The 22166-nt window shown below is 41.8% G+C and overlaps 1 protein-coding gene across 1 annotated transcript in view; it reads right to left on the bottom strand.

The window, feature by feature from the left end:
- The window catches only part of PDGFRL (platelet derived growth factor receptor like), a 67840-nt gene that overhangs the window by 44433 nt on the left and 1241 nt on the right, over positions 1-22166 (bottom strand). Inside the window, exon 2 of the mRNA XM_082715608.1 lies at positions 5150-5447. Coding sequence (XP_082571734.1) covers positions 5150-5447 — 298 coding nt within the window. The remainder of the gene's footprint in view (positions 1-5149; positions 5448-22166) is intronic.

Consider the following 22166-nt stretch of genomic DNA (forward strand, 5'->3'; position numbering starts at 1 on the left):
AACAGGCCTGGGTCTGAAGATCTGTGAGCGGGCTTGTCCATACGTGCCTTACAAGCAAGAAGACACAAATGGGCAAAGGCCCAGGCAAGACGGAGACTGGCACATCTGGGCATCAGAGTCCACAGAGCCTGGACTGTGAACAGGAGAGGGAGGTAAAATGAAAGAGGAGGGAAAGGCAGAGGCTATATTATGCAGGGCCTTGTGGGCCATGCCAAGAGTTGTCATTTAATTCTAAGAGCAACAGAATTGCTTTATGGAAGGGCTTGAAGCAAAAAAGTGACAGGACCAGATGTGCTTTTGTGAAGATCTGACTGCTCTGTAAAAGACTGAGGTCAGGTTCAAAACTGGATGCGGTAAAGCTAGTTACAAGATTATGCTGGAGTCCGTGTAGGAGATAAGGGTCATTGCTGTCATGATGGAAAGAAGGAAGACGCAAGAAATCACTCAATCGTGTCATTAGGGTACCCAGTAGTAGCTGACTGGACATGGAAGACAAAGGGAAGCATGGAAGATGATTCCAGGCTTTTGATGAAGGACAACTGGGTAGCATTAGTGCCATTCATTGAACTGAAGGACACAGGAGAATGACCAGGTATGGAGAAGACTTATGAGCTCTGTTTCAGATGGTTCTTTTCAGAGAAAGGCTCAGGCGGTTAGCAGGATGCCGGACAGTCAGATCGGGAGCTCAACAGAACGACTCAGGGCTGTCATATGATCAATGGAGAGCAAGTGGTAGCCTGTACTGACAAGAGAAAAAGACACAGAACCAACACTTAATGTTTGGGAGAGTGGACAATGCAGAGCTGGTGAAGCAGACTTCAAGGAGGGGCCCAGGAGGCAGGAAGACACCTGGCAGAAAATAATGCTGTGGAAGCCAAAAGCAGAGTGTTCCTTTCTGTCGAATGGACCTGGTGGGGCAAGTCACGTGGGGGACTGAAAAGAAAACCCTGGGTTTAAGGACCTTGACCTTGGTGATTAAATGCATGTAGAGTAGTGGGGCAGGAGTCAGGTGGTCTTGGTGGAGGATGATAGGAGAGGACCGTGGAGACCATGAGGGTGGAGAGAGAGTCTTCCAAGGGGCCCAGTTCTGAAGGTGAGAGAGGACAGTGGCTGGAGGCATATGGGGGCTACGGCCGGATTTCTTAATACAGAGAAGGCTCATGGGAGGGATCCTGTTGAGAAGGGGAGGTTGAAGATGCCCAACAGGGAGACAGTAACTTGTATCTCAAATCTCCTGAGAATGCATGCCTGGGTGATATCCAGGACACAGACAGGGATTGGCCTTAGTCCAGAGGAACAACCCTTCTTCTACTATAACCGTCAGAGTAGGGAAGGCAGGGATGTGGTAAGATGGAGTCAAGGCAATTCGAGGGCTCCAACTGTTCAGTAAATTAGGGAGAATTTCATTAGCTCAAAGGAGAGAGATGGAAAAGATCAGAAATTTAGGAAGAGAGAAGAAGTGAGCTCTCTAGAAAAATCTATCCAGCAGTGCTTGACACAAATGAAGTGACCACAGTCTAATGGCACCCGCCTGGCCAGCGGCATGCTTTCCTCCACCAGGGTTCAGTACCCAAATGTGGGCAAGAAGAAGTGGGCCAACAGGTTCACGGGGTTGTACATTTCCAAAAGGAAAAACAAAGGGTAACATACCTTACTTAGGATGGATTCAAGAGGTTGGTAGAAGTAACAGACCCTGGAGTCTGATGAGCATAGAAGGAGGCAAGACAGATAAAGCGGGAGAAGTTCCTGGGGGTGGGGGTGGAAAGATCAGCTGACAAAATGGCTCCATAAGGTGAAGCCAGGACAGGCCCTGAGAGAGTGGGGACGGATCCTAGGTGGCACAGCACCGTAGATATAAAACATAGTCACATTTTGTTTTCACTCCCTAACCCATATGTGCAGCGCACCCGTCGCGCTAAGTATATTTATCTTTGAATGTTGAATGAACAAATGCATGCCCAGGAACTGGCTTCTGAAATGACCACTGAACCCCTGGGGAAACCAAAAAACTGTTCCCTGAGTTTTGGTGTGTGTTGGGCACTCTTCAGGGTGCTAGGAATAGGATGATGAACAAAACAAACATGGATATTGATATTGCCCAGCAGTGGCTTACATGTTCATGGGGGGAAGATGGGGATGGGCCCCAGATTACAAAGAATTGCTCAGTTCAAGGAAAAAGGAAAGAGGTGTACTGTATTTTCTGGATATTCTAAATTATAAATTACATCGGCTGTGCAACATTCTCTGATTTGAGTCTTGATCAGAATTAACCGTCCCAAAAGAACCCTTGATGATCATGCTTGAGAAATACTCACTGCTTGGTAATGATTAGTTGCAGATTATTGAACATTTGCCATAGGCCAGGCAACACTTACATTAAACAATATAATCTCTATATTCCAGATGAGTAAAGTGGGTTCTAGGCAAATTGCTGCTCAAAGAGCACTTTGCGGCCTAGTGGTAAAGGCAGGATTAAGCCTAGCCATGCCTCTGCCTGACCTCTCTGTTCCGTAACTCATTCCCCTCTTCTGGTCGGAAGACTGATGGACAAATGTGGTAGCATTGTGAACTTTGTTTCAGAAAGCTACCAAAACTGCTTAACATGACCAGGCTTTGTTGGAAGCACACCTGGGGGGCTTCCAAGCCCAAAGCTGTCAGAACACTGGTAAGAACTCAATCCACAGGAAAAGAAAACACAAGATGAATACTTCTCTTCTCTCCAAAGGTACCACGTTCTGGGAAAGATGTCAAGAGTCGATTTGTTGAATCTCTGGTGTCAAATAACTTGTGATTTTGTTGTTGTTGTTTGAAATAGTTATGGCTAGATGTTTTTCACATTTTTCACATTTTTTGGTAAAGTCTTGGAAACCCACATCTGTCTTTACTTTCTTATAAAACCCTGACTGGGCTTTGAATGAATACAATTTAATGTTACAAAGTCAAAATTGGGTTTTTTAGCTCTTAGATAGTTCTTTTTGATTCAGATTCATGTTCACTTTACTTTGAATCCTTAAGATATTTTCAAAAGTATTCTGGCTAATACAACTTTGAAAATATTTCTGGAAAATACTATATCTTCAAGGGCCAAATCATCTAGGTTTAAAATACTGTAAGTCGGGTCACCTGGGTGGCTCAGTGGGTTAAAGCCTCTGCCCTTGGCTCAGGTCATAATCCCAGAATCCTAGAATTGAGCCCTACATCAGGCTCTCTGCTCCAAGGGGAGCCTGCTTCCTCCTCTCTCTCTGCCTACCTCCCTGCCTACTTGTGATCTGTCAAATAAATAAATAAATAATAAAATCTTCTAAAAATATACTGTAAGTCAAAGATTAACTGTTCAGAATGATTTTAAAAAGCTCAATTCTGAGGGTTTTTTTTTTTTTAAGTATGTAAATCTCACTTTGGGAACTAAATCATTTGAAAGGTAGTAAATGGTAGTAAATCTTTCCAGATTCCCAAGCAGGGGATGCGCGCGCACACACACACACACACACACACCACTCTCTATTCTCCATTCCATATCTCCCAATATCCCTCAAGGAAAAGTCTACAAGATTACATCTCCTGACACCAGAAGAGTATCCTCAGAATAAAATGGGAAAGAGTCTTAATACAAGAAGGTAGTGAGATGGAGAGATATTACTTGTATATATTTTAACTTATTTATTCTCTAAGGTGTATGTGTGTCAGAAGTGGGAGAAGATTGTCTAGTCATTGGATAGCTAACGCTAAATGCCAAGGACTCAGTTAAGTCCCATGAAAAACACAGATTTTAAAAAAAGGAGTCCTAAGTATAAAGAGTGATCAAAAGAGGATGCATCCCGGGCCTTGGGAAAGCAAACCCCGGGAGGCGGGACAGCCTTCCCTGAGAAAGCCACAGGCAGGCTGAAGTTGGCCAGGTTGACGAGGGGGCCCGGAGGGAGCTGGGCACATTTGATGATCTTACAGGAGCCCAGGCTAGTGAAAGCAGAGATACTAATCTAGAGATTAGAGGTGACTCTACAGAGATTCTGAGCTCAGGGAGGGTCTCATCAATTAGGTGTACATGTTGGACTTTATCCCCAGTGGAGCCCTACTCTTTAAGTAGGGAAAGGTCATGTTCAGATCTTAAGACCTCAGCCCAGTGGCCGTGAGAAGAAGTCCAGGAGGACATCTGGGTGTGGTTACTGCGTTTCAGAATTGGCGATGAGGGACAACATTTGGCTGGGACTGTGATTGGACGGGTTCACGGATTGAGAGGATGTGGGAGCTGAGGGGAGTTGAGGGGGAAGGCAAGGATGCTCCGTCTCGGGGTGGGGTTTGTATGGAAAATGAACCTCTCAGGAACGCCCAAAATTTTTGATCCTAAGATCCTCATTCTTTCTCTATTTGAGTCATCCCAGACAATATCCTGCATAGATTTTTTTTTTTCCTGAATCATATGAAGAAAAAGCTGGAAAGATTCTTAGAAGTCATGCAGTCAGATCCCCTTCATTCTGTGCATGAGAAAAAGGAACCCCGGGGATTTCTGGGCAACCCCCACAAAGATGTGCTGGAACCTCAGCCCTTAAGGCCCTGGGGTCCTACCAGGACCCACTGAAAGGTGCTGTGTTCTTGCTTTTTAACACTTTTTCTAAGCATCATCTTTGCCACTTTTCTTGTGCAAGAAACCAGGCACCGGAAGATACTCATTCAAACGTAACCCTCTCAGCAACCGAGGCTCTGAACGTGAACCTCACTTTCTCGGGAAAGTAAACACAAATCAGAAGCAGCTGAGAAGTTCAAAATCAGTTTAAGTTGCCTTCTCCTCAATGTGTTTACAGGCATCTCCAGTTAGATCATTTCGGTTTTCATTATGATCACATACAAAATAACAGAAAGCAGTGATTGGGCTCATTATTTTTATGGTATGAATTCTTCAATATCTATGCATCGTGGTTTCAACTATTTGTCTTTTGGCTTCCAATAAGATTTCACCATTTTAACCCATGTGGATAGTATTTGCAGTAATTTTTTTTAAAAAGGACAAAGAAATAAAATCTATGGCTTTTACTCATGGAGCTTTCATTTTTATAGAAGCTGTGAGGGTGAAATGGTAGATGGCAGAAACAACACCATATTTAACACTAAACACTTGACCAACGTAAGTAAAAATAAACAAACAAATGCTCACCTAAGGCGAGAGTCCTTAAAGGTGTCAAGATAGGCAGGATAACTCCATTCAATCTTGTTCCCTTTACATCGAAGCTCTAGAGTTTGGCCTGCGGTCAGGCTCAGGGTTGCTGCAGGCTTCTGGAAGCGGCCTTTATCCATCATATGTATCATTATAGATGGAGTCTTTGGTGGGGCATCAGCTGCATCCCTGTCCTTTATTTTAGGAATTTGGGGTTTCACCTTCTTGTTGGTAGGCTTGATTCTATTCTCTCCAGGCTCCTTTGGACGCTTGTTCTTGGGAAGCGGTTGGCCAGTAACTAGGACAAAAGTGAAGAGAGAAAAATGCAACTCAAGTAGTAATGAACCGGAGGATTCTGCACCTAAAACAGGTAAGCTTTGGACACTCTTCTCCTCCATGAAAATTATTTTCAGGAATTATCATTATTTTCTTAGTTCATCCTTCTGTTGGAAAACAATGACTCACTGAGAGGTAAGATATTTCATTTTCAAAGATTTTACTCCAATTCAGCAATTTACCTCATTGCACATTAGGATCTAAAATTTGCACTTGCCAAATAACAAGACTATTTCTCGCAGTCCCTCAGGGATCACAGAGAATGACAGCATCAGAACCGCTCAAAGTTGTTGCCCATCCTTGTGGCCTCAGAGACATCACTGTTCATTCTGAATTTACTGTTTAAATGCAGGAGAATGTCATCTCCAGGGAGTACAGACACGAACTGCACCATAAACCCTCTCAGAGGAGTTCAAGCCACTATGAACTTTCTCCCAAAGGAGTGCACACAGCGGAGTCTGGGTGTATCTGGATGGACGATGCCCGTATGGATGTTGTCCATTCAGCATACAAAGCTTAAGAAGAAGTAAGTCCCAAATATTCCCTCATTTATTTTTTATTTTTTAAAGATTTGTCTTAGAGAGAGAGCATGCACATGAGCGGGGCAAGGAGCAGAGGGAGAGAGAGAGAATCTCAAGCAGGCTCCTCACTGAACAACGAACCCGACAGGGGGCTCATCCTACGACCCCCATCATGACCTGAGCCAAAACCCAGCTGGCCACTTAACCGACTGAGCCACCCAGGTGCCCCAAATCCGTGCTCATTTAAAATTTCCAAAGAAGTTATTGAAAGTTCAACCGTAACTATAGCAATGGTTTAGAACTTGGCCAACAAAATATTGGGGGGGTAGGAGATTATTTGATCACCAACATTGTTGATAATTGCTGGCAAAGGGTGATAATAAAAAGATGATCTAATTAGAGTCTATTTTATCACTGTTTTTCCTTTCTCTATAGATGTCCACCCCTGCTTGCCTGCATTCAGGGAGGGTGGCTCCCACTTTCCTTCCCTTGCTATGCCTCTGGGCTCCAGAATGTTCCACATGCCTGCACAGCCTCGGACTTGTGTTTGCCCAGCAAGGACGAGAAGAAGATCATGCAGTTTCAGTCTCCCCTCTCTCTGCACGAACTCAAGGACAACCTCACTATATGCCCACAAAATTACTAAATGTCCCAACTTACGGGGCCCTGAGAGGTCATTTAGGTAAAATTCTTACATTATACATTTAAAAAAGGAGACGCTGTTGCACTCAGCTGGTTGGTGGCAGAATGTGAGAGTAGAATTCAAGTCTTCTGACTCTTACTGCAGTGTAAAGTATGTTACCTATGTAGCTAAGTATCCTGTATATTTTTTAAATAGATAGCAACACAAGTCTTGGCCAAGATTATACAAATACAGGGCATTTGTAGAAAATGAGAAAGATTGATAAAGCAGAAGAAATTTTTTTCCTTTTTGATGTATTTATTTAACTAATACTATGTTGGTGTATAAACGGGGATCAATAAATAGAAAAAGGTAAGTGTTGCAAGCTCTTATACGGGTGGGCCAGGCAGGTGACCACAGAAGATAAGCCAAGTGGGCCTGGTGAGGCCATGGCCTCCCTAAGGGACAGCTGCTCCTGCTTCAGCAGGGACAACTCCCTGCCTGCAGAGAGTGCATGCCCACACTTGCCAGATCTGAGACCTCAAAGGGTGGCAGAAATGCTGATTTCCTGATTTATAAGTGCCAGAAACTCAATTTTTAGAAACTTCCTGTTTGAACCAACCCCCGAGTTTAGAAGTCTGGTAGTAATTGTCCTTGAAGGGGTGAGATGACCAGGAGGGACATGAGGGGAGTTTCCAGGAACGTTCTCTCTTGATCTGGGCTAGCTACAGGCATGTGAACAGTTTGTGAGCGTTTCATGAAGCCAAACTTTAAGGCTCTAAAAATCTAGCTGCTCTGGACTCCACCGCTTAATGGTAAGCTTGGCTTCCTTTGCATGTTGCCCTGTGCCCTTTGAAACAGGAGCCATTCCGATTCCGCTTTTAGTTCAGCTGAGCCCAGACTCTGGAACCAACCCCACTCTGATCCCAGTATCCATCAACATCAACTCTTCAGCCTGCTGCCTTCTTTGGGCTTATATGTCTTGCTGTCTGAGCCCTGTTCTTTTCCATGGCTTCGGGGCCCGTTGAGACCCTTCCTTCTTTCCCTAGGTCTGAGTCTCTTATTATTTTCCATCCTTCTGCTACTCTAGCTGCTCTGGGTCATGGGCCCTGCTGAGCTTCTTCAGTCCTTCCAGAGAGCACAGTTGTGTCCTTGAGCCCCAGACTCCAAGGTGAGTCTCCAATGCCTGCTGCTGAACCTGCTGTTCACCAAGACATCCCCTGATCCTGCACATTTGCCTTATTTACCCCCAAAGTTCTAATGACAGAGGAGGGTGGGCAGTGGCACACATGCACATTATTTCCCCAGCCTTCTAGAAGGAGAAGCTCTGTAACCACCGGGAACATGTCAACTCAACATGAGTGCACTCATCCAGCAACGTCAGTTGTGAACTTAAGTCTCAGTTTTGCAACAGAGGGAAAATCACCGCACTTGACTTACACATTCTGTTGTACCATGAGAATGTCCGTCATCGGTGCTTTGCAGGCATTTCGAACGCACTGTGCCTATGGGATTCATGGACTTCTGGGCTAACGTTGAATTTGATGTGTTTTCTTTATCATGGAACAGGAATCCAGGGTATCAAAAATGACCACAACTGGCTGTAAATCCTATGGAATTTAGACAAACAGTGCAACTCACCTGACTTCTAACCTCTCAGATCCTGTGGGACTCTGTTTCTCAGGAAACTAATAAGGGATATTATGCATCCAAATGTGGTATTATCCCTGCAAAGTAATTTGACTTGTTCAACAAATAGACATAGCAACTGATCTAACTGTATGGTTGGTCCATCTACCTGATGATGGAATTGGTCCAAGGTCTGATAACAGTGACACTAAGTTACAAGAGCCAGCTTCCTGACCCCATAAGGCATCCAGACAGACCTGGGATTGAGTGATTCCCAAACTCCATGTCTAACTTCTTAAAGAACATGACTTTTCTACCTATGTAAATTATTTTCCAAAGATCTGAAAAATTTATATTACAGATAAATAAAAGCAAAAGCCCATTACCATTGTGTTTTTGAGATGATAGCATAGTAGTATGTTTTATAGAGAAATAAGTGATAAAATTCACACATCATTAAATATCATTATTGACTTCGGATCCTGACTGCCACTTACTAGCTATGTCACAGCAGGATGTTACCTACCCTCTCTCTGTTCGTTCATCTATAAATTGAGAATTATAGGTTAACAATGACTATCTTATCAATACTTGTGGAAGATTACATGAGTTAATACATTTAACACACTGAAAATATTGTCTGGCCCATAAGAAGTAAGTGCTAGGTAAGTGCTACTTGCTATTTTGTGGTTGTCTTGTGATAACATCTCACGGTGATCTCCATGATAAATTTGTAATGGAAGCAATGAAGCTAATATTCTTCCTAATTTACAGGTGAAATAACTGAGCACAGATGCCAAGTAGCTCACTGCAGGTTACTAAGAAGTTATCTAAGAAACAGATCCTTGGATGTCAGGTCTAGAGTCTTCCCTGGTTCATGCTGTTGTCTCTTGAGTCACTTAAAAGATTAGAATATTGTAACAGTTTCTTCTCTTTTTCTTCTTCTTCTCCCCACCCCCCTCTCCCCACCAAAATCTCATGCCTAACACCCTGTCTAAATGGTTTCTTTGTGTGATACGCCCCAGGCTTTGACAAGAAGTTCCAAATCAAACAGAACATGATGCCAGGGAGGCGAGTACAACCTTCCTGGAAGGGCTGGGTTTGCTTTTCCAAGGCATACATTAGAATCCCTAAGTGAAGAGACACTGATCAAAAGCCTGTCTCCAAAATAAATGAATAAATGTTATAAAATAAGAAGTAAACAAGACAAAGGACTGTAACCTTTTGGCACTAATTGAGGATTGCAATCACCCCTTAATAAAAGTAATTTAACTATTAACCTCTGTAATTCTATAGACTAGAATTATGTTGGAGAAGTTAAAAAAAAAAAACAAATTCACTAGCAGAATCATTAACATCTGCTCAAAGGAAGACTATATATGAATACTGTCATTAATATAAAGATCTGTAGCTGTTTGCCTTTTTCTTCTCATGGACAGTTAAGGGTAAAAGTCCGACATGAGGGTTGCATGAAAATAACTACACCGTAAATTGGCTGAGGAGCTTAGGGCTTCCTTAGTGAGTTATATAAAGTGATGAACATGCCCTACTCTAATTTTTTGGTTCCTCATGGAACACCCCACAAGAATACATACACTTTGCCAAGAACAACGTTGAGAAGGTAAGAAAGCAATGACACTTGGGAGAAGAAAATATAAAGATGAGAGGCTTTCCTTCCCCTACTCTCTTTGAGAGACTCACTCCAAAATACCCTCTTACCATTTATTAAAGTATCATTTTCTTAAAATAGCAATTTCTAAGAAGAAACACTTCTACTCAAGGAATAGGTTGTTACTTTGACAGCTCCTGCCTAACTCCATCAGGTCGCTGACCTCTGCTAGGAGCAGTGCACCCCCAAAGTGGCTCCCACATGACTAGCCTCACCCAAAAGTATGCCCACAGCAGCTGTGTTCCAGCCACAGCAGGAAGGCACATGCAGCCCACACAAGGTGACCCTGGAATGTCTGGTTCTGGTGACCAAGAAGGACTGCACTTCCAGGCCTCACTGGACACCCTTTACATGACACAATATTCTTCAAGGCTGGAAGATGTAGCTCCTCTCCCTAAAACATAGAAACAAACAGAGAATGAGAGAATGAGGAGACAGAGGAATATATTCCAAACAAAAGAACAAGACAAATCCTCAAATAGGACTAAACAAAATGAAGATATAAGCACTCTATCTGATAAAGAGGTCAAAGTCAAGGTCATAAAGATGCTCACTGGATTCGGGGAAAGAATGGATGAAAACAGTGGGAACTTCAACAAAGAGAAAGAAAATATTAAAAAGAACCAATCAGAATTGGAGAATATAATAACGGACATAAAAAATACCCTAAAGGGAATCAATAGCAGATCAGAAAATGTAGAAAAGTGGATCCATGATCTGGAAGACAGGGCACTGGGAATAACACACAAGATTAAAAAAATGATAATAGCTTAAGGACTCTCCAGGACAACATTAAGCATAGTAACATTTGCATTATAGAGTTACCAGAAGACAGAAAAGGACTGAAGATTTATTTGAAAAATAATGGCTGAAAACATTCCTAACCTGGAGAAAGAAACAGACATTCAATTTCAAGAAGCACAGAAAGCCTGAAACAAGATGAACCCAAAGATACCCATACTAAGACACATTACAATTGAATATCAAAAATTAAAGATATAGAATCTTGAAACAGCAAGAGAAAAGCAACTAGTTGTGTACAAGGGAACACACAAAACAGTAGGGTTTTGAGCTGAAACCTCACAGGCCAGAAGGGAGTGTTATAATATATTCTAAGTGCCAAAAGAAAAAAACTATAATCAAGAATACTCTACCCCACAAGATTATCATTCAAAATTGAAAAAGAGGTCAATTTTCCCAGACAAACAAAAGTTAAAAGGGTTCATCACCACTAAACTGACCTTATAAGAAATGTTAAAGGGACTATTTAAGAGGAAAAATAAGTGGAAGAAAATTGTGAAAGAAAAAAATCTCACTAGTAAAAGCAAATGGAGTAAAGGAAGTGGACCAACCACCTATGAAGCTCTTGTGAAGGTTAAAAGACAAAAGTAGTGGGGCACCTGGGTGGCTCAGTGGGTTAAGCCTCTGCCTTCAGCTCAGGTCATGATCTCAGGGTCCTGGGATCGAGCCCCGCATTAGGCTCTCTGCTTAGTGGGAGCCTGCTTCCCATTCTCTCTCTGCTTGTTGCTCTGCCTACTTGTGATTTCTGTCTGTCAAATAAATTAAATAAGATTTAAAAAAAAAGACAGAAGTGGTAAAATCAACTGTATCTACAATAATTATTTAATGGATTCACATACCAAAAAAATGTAATATGATGTCACATATGTAAAACATGGGAAAGGTAAAAATATATCATAGTGCCTTTAAAATGTGTTCAAACTTAAGCAACAATTAACTTAAAATAGATTGCTATATACATAGGATGTTATATATAAACTTCATGGTAGCCAGAAACAAAAAACCTAGAAAAATTTTACAAAAGAGTGAGAGAGATTTCTAAACATAGCACTAAAGAAAGTCATCAAGTCACAAGAGAGCAATGGATGAGAAAGGGAAAAGAGAACTATAAAAGCAATGAGAAAACAATGCACAAAACACCGTAAGTATATATGTCAATAATTACTTTAAATGTTGGTAAGTGCTCCAATCAAAAGACATAGGGTAAGTGATAATTTAAAAAACAAGACCCGTCTTTATGCTGAATATAAGAGACTTAGTTCAGAGGTAAAGACACACACAACCAAAAGTGAAGGGATAAAAACAGATTATCCATACAAATGGAGATTAAAAAAAATACCTGGGGTAAAAATATTTATACCAGACAAAAGAGTTTGTTTGTTTGTTTGTTTATTTCAGAGAGAGGGAGTGAGTGTGAATCGGGAAGGGAGGGTAGAGGGAGAGAGAGATTCCTAAACAGACTCCATGCTCATCACCCTGAGATTATGACCCAAGCTGAAATCAAGAGTTAGATGCTTAGGTGACTGAGTCACCCAGGGGCTCCCAGACAAAAGATAACTTTAAAATGAAGATTGTAAAAATGGCAAAGAAGGAGATTATATACTGATAAAAGCATCAATCCAGCTGGAAGGTATAAACACTTTTAAATATCCATGCACACAACATGGGAGCACTAAATACAAAAGCAAATTTTAACAGACATAGAGAATTTCACAGTAATACAGCAAGAATAGGGGACTAAAACTCCCACTTCTATCAATGATCATCCAGACAGAAAATCAATAAGGCATCAGTGACTTTGAGGAATACATTAGACAGATAGACAAATATATACAGAACATTACATACCAAAACAACAGAAAACACATTCTTTACAAGTGCATATAGAAGATTCACCAGGACAGATCACATGTGAGGCCACAAAACAAGTTTCAGTAAATTTAAGAAGACTGAAATCATATCAAACATCTTTTCTGATCCCAAGAAAATGAAACTGGAAATCAATTATGAGGGGGGGAAAAAAACCCTAGAAGAAAACACAAGCATATGGAGGCCAAACAAAATTTTATTAGCCAACTAATGGGCCATTGAAGAAATAAAAGAAATAAAAAATACCTAGAGACAAATAGAGATGGAAACACAGTTTTCCAAAATCTATGGGATGCACGAAAACTGTTCTAAGAGGAAGTTTATAGAGATAGAGACGTAACTCAAGAAGCAAGAGAAGTCTCAAATCTAACTTTACACCTAAAGGGCTTGGGTGGCGGGCGGGGAGCCCAAAGTTAGTAGAAGGAAGGAAATAACAATGATCAAGTGAAAAGCAAATAAAAGACTAAAAAAAAAATACAGAAGAATATCGATGAAATGAAAACTGGTTCTTTGAAAAGATAAAGAAAATTAATAAGCCTTCAGCCAGACACATGAAGAAAAAAAACAGGACCCAAATAAAGAAAATCAGAATTAAAGAGAAGTTACAAGCAACACAATAGATATAAAAATAATCACAAGAGACTACTATGAGAAATGACACACCAACAAATTGTACAACCTAAAAGAAATGCAAGAATTCCTAGAAATATAAAATCTTCTAAGAATGAAACAAGAAGAAAGAGAAAGTCTGAACAGACTGATTACTAATCATTAGATTGGATGAGTAACCAAAAAATCTCAAGAACAAAAGTTAGAACCAGATTGTTTCACTGGTAAATTCTACCAAACATTTAAAAGAAGTGTTAATACCTAACCTTCTCAAACTATTCCAAAATACTGAAGAAGGATTGCTTCCAAATTCATTCTATGAGGAAACTATTACTCTGATACCAAGACCAGACAAACACTACAAAAAAGGAAAATTACAAGCAAATATTCCTCATGAACATGGATGCAAAAATTCTCAAAAAATATTAGCAAACCACAGTCAACAATACATTAAAAGTATATTACATCACAATGCAATAGGAATTATTTATTCCCTTGAATCAAGGATGGGTCAGTATCTGCAAATCAATCAACATGATATACCACATTAACAAAATAAAGGATAAAAACCATATGATTGGGGGAGGAGTCAAGATGGCAGAGAAGTAGCGCTCTGAGATGACATCGGGTAGCAGGAGAGCAACTAGATAGCTTATCAAACCATTGCAAACATCCACAAATCCAACAGGAGATCTAAGAGAAGAGGAGCAGCAATTCTTAGTGACAAAGCATTTGATAAAATACAGAATCCTTTCCTGATCAAAACTCTGCAAAGTATAGAGACGAAGGGTACATACCTCAATATCATCAAAGCCATCTATGAAAAACCCATAGCAAATATCATTCTCAATGGGGAAAAAACTGAGAGCGTCTCCCCTAAGGTCAGGGTAGGGATGTCCACTATCACCACTGCTATTCAACATAGTACTAGAAGTCCTAGCCTCAGGAATCAGACAACAAAAAAATTAAAGGCATCCAAATCAGCAAAGAAGAAGTCAAACTATCACTCTTTGCAGATGATAAGACACTATATGTGGAAAACCCAGAAGACTTCACTCCAAATCTGCTAGAACTTGTACAGGAATTCAGTAAAGTGTCAGGATATAAAATCAATGCCCAGAAATCAGTTGCATTTCTTTACACCAACAACAAGACAGAAGAAAGAGAAATTAAGGAGTCAATCCCATTTACAATTGCACCCCAAACCATAAGATACCTAGGAATAAATCTAACCAAAGAGGCAAAGAATCTATACTCAGAAAACTATAAAGTACTTGTGAAAGAAATTGAGGAAGACACAAAGAAATGGAAAAACATTCATGCTCATGGATTGGAAGAACAAATATTGTGAAAGTGTCTATGCTACCTAAAGTAATCTACACATTTAATGCAATCGCTATCAAAATACCATCCTTTTTTTTTTTTTTTTCAAAGAAATGGAACAAATAATCCTAAAATTTGTATGGAACCAGAAAAGACCTCGAATAGCCAGAAGAATGTTGAAAAAGACAATCATATCAAAAAATGGGCAGAAGATATGAACAGACACTTCTCCAATTAAGACATACAAATGGCTATCAGACACATGAAAAAATGTTCATCATCACTAGCCATCAGGGAGATTCAAATTAAAACCACATTGAGATATCACCTTACACCAGTTAGAATGGCCCAAATTAGCAAGACAGGAAACAACATGTGTTGGAGAGGATGTGGAGAAAGAGAAACCCTCTTCCACTGTTGGTGGGAATACAAGTTGGTGCAGCCTCTTTGGAGAACAGTGTGGAGATTCCTCAAGAAATTAAAAATAGAACTTCCCTATGACCCTGCCATTGCACTCCTGGGTATTTACCCCAAAGAAACAGATGTAGTGAAAAGAAGGGCCATCTGTACCCCAATGTTTATAGCAGCAATGGCCACGGTCGCCAAACTGTGGAAAGAACCAAGATGCCCTTCAATGGATGAATGGATAAGGAAGATGTGGTCCATATACACTATGGAGTATTATGCCTCCATCAGAAAGGACGAATACTCAACTTCTGTAGCAACATGAACAGGACTGGAAGAGATTATGCTGAGTGAAAAAGTCAAGCAGAGAGAGTCAATTATCATATGGTTTCACTTATTTGTGGAGCATAACAAAAAGCATGGAGGACATGGGGAGTTATAGAGAAGGGGGTTGGGGTAAATTGGAAGGGGAAGTGAATCATGAGACTATGGACTCTGAAAAACAATCTGAGGGGTTTGAAGTGGCGGGGGGGTGGGAGGTCGGGGTACCAGGTGGTGGGTATTATAGAGGGCACGCATTGCATGGAGCACTGGGTGTGGTGAAAAAATAATGATACTGTTATGCTGAAAATAAATAAATTTTTAAAAAGAGAAAGAAAACCAAAGTTGGCAGCATCACAATTCCAGACTTTAAGCTTTATTACAAAGCTGTCATCATCAAGACAGTATGGCACTAGCACAAAAACAAACAGACAGATCAGTGGAACAGAATAGAGAGCCCAGAAATGGACCCTCAACTTTATGGTGAACTAATCTTTGACAAAGCAGGAAAGAATGTCCAATGGGAAAAAAGATAGTCTCTTCAACAAATGGTGTTGGGAAAATTGGACAGCCACATGCAGAAGAATGAAACTGGACCATTTCCTTACATCACACACAAAAATAGACTCAAAATGGATGAAGGACCACAATGTGAGACAGGAATCCATCCAAATCCTTGAGGAGAACACAGGCAGCAACCTCTTCGACCTCAGCTGTAACAACTTCTTCCTAGAAACATCGCGAAAGGCAAGGGAAGCAAGGGCAGAAATGAACTATTGGGATTTCATCAAGATCAAAAGCTTTTGCACAGCAAAGGAAACAGTCAACAAAACCACAAGACAACTGACAGAATGAGAGAAGATATTCACAAATGACATATCAGATAAAGAGCTAGTATCCAAAATCTATAAAGAGCTTAGCAAACTCAACACTCAAAGAATAATCTAATCAAGACATGAACAGAAGACATAGATATTCTGGCAAAGAAGACATCCAAATGGTGAACAGACTCATGAAAAAGTGCTCCACATCACTTGGTACCAGGGAAATACAAATCGAAACCACAATGAGATACCACCTCACACCAGTCAGAATGACTAAAATCAACAAGTCAGTAAATGACAGATGCTGGCGAGGATGTAGAGAAACGGGAACCCTCCTACACTGTTGGTGGAAATGCAAACCGGCGCAACCACTCTGGAAAACAGTATGGAGGTTCCTCAAAAAGTTGAAAATAGAGCTACTCTATAATCCAACAATCGCACTACTGGGTATTTACCCTAAAGATACAACTGTAGTGATCCAAAGGGGCATGTGAACCCACATGTTTATAGCAGCAATGTCCACAATAGCCAAACTATGGAAAGAACCCAGATGTCCATCAACAGACAACGAATGGATAAAGAAAATGTGATACACATACACACACACACACACACACACACACACAGGAATACTATGCACCCATCAAAAAACCCCAAGATCTTGCCATTTGCAACGATGTGGGTGGAACTAGAGGGTATTATGCTAAACAAAATAAGTCAATCAGAGAAAGACAATTATCATATGATCTCTCTGATATGAGAAATCTGAAAGGCAGAGTGGGGGTTGTGGGGGAACATTAAGAGACCTTTAATCTCAGGAAACAAACTGAGGGCTGCTGGGGGAGGGATAGAATGGCTGGGTTATGGACATTGGGGAGAGTATGTACTATAGTGAGTGCTGTGAAGTGTGGAAGCCTGATGATTCACAGACCTGTACCCCTAGGACTAATACATTATATGCTATTAAAAAAAAAACAGTGTGAAGCTTCCTCAAAATATTAAAAATAGAAATGCCATATGATACAGCAATTCCACTTCTCAGTATTTATAAGAAAATTAAAATACTAATTCTAAGATAGATATATACACATATATATATTTCTACCTTCATTGCAATATTAATTATAATAGGCAAGATATGGAAGCAACCTGAGTGTCCTTTGATTGATGAATATATAAAGATGTTTTATATATATATATACATATATATAAATATATTATATATATAATGTATAAAGATGTTATATATATATCAAGATATCATATATATACACACATATATATAAAACAATGAAATAGTACGCAGCCATAAAAAATGAGATTCTGCCATTTGCAACAACATGGATGGAACTAGGGTGTATTATGTTAAGTGACATAAGTCAGACAGTGTTAGACAAATATGATTTCACTTATATGTAGAACCTAAAAAACAAATGAACAAATAAAACAAGAGTGAAGGAAACACATCAATGTAAGAAATACAGGTTAGCAAAGCAGGGGTGGGGGGCAGGGAACAGGGGAATGAGGTGGAGAATAGGAGGTACAAGCTTCCAGTTCCAAAATGAGTCAGTCACAGGGCCACAAAGTATAGCCTAGGGAATAGAGTCAATAATATTGAAATAAGTTTGTATGGTAACTCGAGTCACAGCGGTGAGTATGTCATAATGAATGTAAATATTGAATCAGTACGTCCTACACATGACATTTATGTACTCATGTATGTTAACTATATTTCAGTAATAAAAACCTGGCTTTGAAATATTCCTTACAATGTTCATTCGAATAGTGTTGATTGCTCTTATTTAAAAAAATATAATTGATATATTAGTTTCAGGTGTACGACCTAAAGATCGGATATTGGTATGTATTGTGAAATAATCACTCTGTTCTTGAAGCACTCTATTTGCCTGGGTCCTAAAACACAGCGCCGTCTTTGCTTTTGGTTTCCATTTTGTTTTTACCTCCGTCTCGCACAACTCCTTTTCAGTCTCTTTGGCAGTGTCATCGTCCTTTCTGGCATGACCCAAGTGCCAAGGGCTTACTCCTTGCAGCTCACCTCAGCCGTTTAGGACACTCAATCTCTAAGTGGCCTGACACAGCCTCCTGGGTCCCAGCAGCATTTTTGTGCTGCCAGCTGCTGCCTGGTCCTGTCCTGACTTTGCCTCGAAACTCCAGATCGGAATATTCTGGCGCTTACTCAGCACGGCCACTTGGAAAGCTAGCAGGCATCTCCAATTGAACGTGTCCAAACTGACCTCCGGAGGCCCCTTCTGTCTGGCTCCTTTCCCTCTGTCCCTTTACCAGACTATGACAACTCTATTCACACAGTGGCTCAGGATAAAAACCTCAGAGTCCCACGTGGTTCTTCCTTTCTCTCCTGGGCCACATCAAATCCAGCCACAAATCCTTTTGGCTTCATAGAACCTGATCCTCGTCTATAGGGAGAAGTGCCTACAGCCACAGTAGCCACACCAGACCAAGGCACTTAGCACACGGACTATTAAAACCGCTTCCTGTGTAAGCTCCCAACTTCCTCCTGAGCACCCCTGCCTTTAAAAACCTCAGTCGCATCAGACAGTCCAGTGACTTCCATCTATTTCAGAATAAAGCCCCGAGTCTTCCTGTGCTCTACTAGGCTTGCCAGTTCCTGTCTCCCACCTATCAGTCCTCGGGCCACACGGGCCACAGGACCACCTGAAAACTGCTGCAGGGCTCCCCCACCCCCAGACCCCTCCTCCCCACACCCCGCCTTGCCCTGCACACCTCTTCTTCCTGACACTTGCTGCCTGTGCGTCATCTCTCTGGCCAGGCCTCTGACTCGCCTATCCAAACCATGCTCCCACTCCGCTCCGTGCACCTTCTATCCTCTGACCCTATGTTACAGGTTGACTTGTGCCCACCAAAAGGTACACTGAAGTCCTACCCGGTGGTAGGGCAGAGTGTGACCTTATTTGGAAATAGGATCTTGGTGGTTGTAACCAAGTTAAGAGGAGGTCCTCAGGGAAGGCTCTGATCCAATATGCTGCTGTTCTTATAAAAAGACACATGGGGTGCGTGGGTGGCTCAGTCAGTTAAGCGTCCAACTCTTGATTTCAGCTCAGGTCATGATCTCAGTGTCATGGGATCAAGCCTCCAGGCTCAGTGGAGGGGGGCGTTTGGTGTGGGTAGGCTGCTTCAGGACTCTCTCCCTCCGCCCCTCCCTCAACTGGCCACACTAATAAATCAATCTTAAAAAAAAAAGAGGCACACACAGAGGGAAATGCCACGTGAAGTTCAAACACACATAGGATGCAGAGCACCTCGTGGCAACAGGGGGCAATTGGGGTGATTCAGCTACAAGCCCAGCAGCAGGAAGGACAGCCAGCCACCTCTGGCAAAGGCCAGGAAGAAGCCGCGAGACCCAGCGCTGCAGACACAGCGGGTCCTGCGGACACCTTGCTTTCTGACCGCTAGCTTCTGGAACTGGGCGATACTCAACTTCTGTTGTCCTAAGCCACCTGGTCTGTGGTGCTTTGTTTCAGCAGCCCTGGGGAACGGATATGTCCGGGTTAGGATTCCTCATGCCGCTTAGCACTTCCTGCTATTTTTAGCTTTTCTTGTTGGTCCACTCACTGTCCTCCCCATTAGATTATGGGCACCAGAGTTGGGATCTCTCAACTTTGTCCAGGGAGAGGCATCGGTCCTCAGGACTCACTCATCTGGCCATCACCTAGTCTCTCTGTTGCCATCAAACTTTTCTCGTTTATGACTCTAAGGATGGGAGATTATTGTTTATGTCAAACATATGGGCCAAGATCCCGTGTGCTTAGAACCATTATTTGCACTCCTAAATGGTGAGGATTTTTATAATTCTTTTTTCATTATAAGGATTTCTGAGCTAATTTTTATACTCCTTTTCCAAGGAATACACGGAGATGCAAAATGCTAGAGTCCTGATTGAAGATTCATGAGCCTGTGTCTCCCTCCCTGCCTTAATGGTCAGCTACTTTGCCCTGGTATCACAACAAATTCCTGCTGTCCTCCCCGAGACAGAACCTTCCACAGGATACAAAACAAGCCCATGTGAGACTGAAGATCACATTCATTAGCACTGACCAAAGGTCTGGGGTAAATTCAACAAAACAGGAACAAATCCATTTTTATGGATGTATTAACTAAATGAAATATATTAAAACTATTTATGTAAATATTTATGTAAATGAAAAACCAGTAAGGGTTTGGGCTTTTATACTCTAGTATGTAAGAACAGCAGCACCATATGAAGAAACCCGGTGAGGACAGATTCCATACACATGCTGACAATCCCGGGCTGGATGCCGGACCTGACTCTAAAGGGGGTCCGAGCCGTTTACGGTCTCAGTCCCTCACTTTCATGCCTCCTGAGTTGCAGGTGCCTTTCTGGCTATCATTCTTCATGAGACAAGATTATACTACTTCTAAAGATGTAAACAACGCATTTCAGATTTAAGCAAGACAAACATCACTGGGGTAGAACCAGATGTAGAACCAATATGTGCTCGCAGATAACCTTCTACTATCAGAAGACCATTTTTTATAAATGATCAGAAAAACAAAAGGCAGTGGCCTGAGCTAAGTCATGGGCCTTGGGGCTGCGGTGTGTGCTCTGCGATGGACTGGGTGCACCTTGGTCTAACCTGCCCATCAGACTGACTCTGGACGGCTTCTATATATACATCCGTCTTTAGCTGGTTCCTGGCCCAGCCAGCCATGTGATCACTCAAAACAAAAACTATTATTCTTTTTTTTTAATATTTTATTTATTTGACAGAGAGAGATCACAAGTAGGCAGAGAGGCAGGCAGAGAGAGAGGAGGAAGCAAGCTCCCCGCTGAGCAGAGAGCCCGATGCGGGGCTCGATCCCAGGACCCTAAGATCATAACCTGAGCAGAAGGCAGAGGCTTTAACCACTGAGCCACCCAGATGCCCCCAAAACAATTATTCTTAATGGGTTTAAGAAAACATGGGACGTGGGCGCCTGGGTGGCTCAGTGGGTTAAGCCGCTGCCTTCGGCTCAGGTCATGATCTCAGGGTCCTGGGATCGAGTCCCGCATCGGGTTCTCTGCTCAGCAGGGAGCCTGCTTCCTCCTCTCTCTCTGTCTGCCTCTCTGCCTACTTGTAATCTCTCTCTGTCAAATAAACAACTAAAAAAAAAAAACTTAAAAAAAAAAAAAAGAAAAAAGAAAACATGGGACGCCTGGGTGGCTCAGTTGGTTAAGCCTCTGCCTTCAGCTCAGGTCATGATCCCAGGGTCCTGGGATCGAATCCCACATTGGGCTCCTTACTCCGCGGGGAGCCTGCTTCTCTCGCTGCCTCTGCCTGCCTCTCTGCCTGCTTGTGTGTACTCTCTCTCTCTCTCTCTCTCTAGCAAATAAAATCTTTAAAAAAAAAAAACAGTTACATAATTTAATGAAGCAGTATACTTTTCTAATTATTGATTCAGTATTTTCTTGCTCACTCGTCTACATATACTTTTTAAAAACAAAGCCACAGTACTATTAGCACACCTAAAATGTACCCATTATTTCTTGTAAAATAGCCTTTGTGCTCAGCTTTCTCTGTCTCGCCAAGGTTTCTTGTTTTTATGAATCACATTGGGCTTAAATAGAGACTAGCGGATTCAGGCAGTTATTTGCAATCATCCCCAGGTCTGGACACATACTGGCTGAGAAAGACCCAGGAGGTAGTGGGCGGGCCTGCCTCCTGGCCCTTGGAGGGAGGCATCATGGGTGTACTGTATAACCAAGCATATGGGCTATTGTAAGTTATTTTGTCTGGCCATCTCCTGACCTACTTAAAAAAAAAAAAAAAAAAAAAAAAGAGAGAGAGAGAGAGAGAGAAAGAAGATACCAGATTCTGCATTTCTGGCACTTGAGCAGTCACATTCAAGGACCTGCCAGGAGCCTCTTAATAGTGATTTTTACAATGTGACCTCATGCCAGCTCCTCTCTGGGCAGAGTACCCCTTGCTCCTGGGACAGAAGCATTGCCCAGCTTTGATTCAGCAAGTCTCTAGGGCAGGAGGGTCCTCACCTCAGCTTCAAGCCCCAGGACCATCTTGGCCTTCACAAA

The sequence above is a fragment of the Mustela nivalis genome (assembly GCF_964662115.1).
Source record: "Mustela nivalis genome assembly, chromosome: 20".
Taxonomy (NCBI): Eukaryota; Metazoa; Chordata; class Mammalia; order Carnivora; family Mustelidae; genus Mustela; species Mustela nivalis.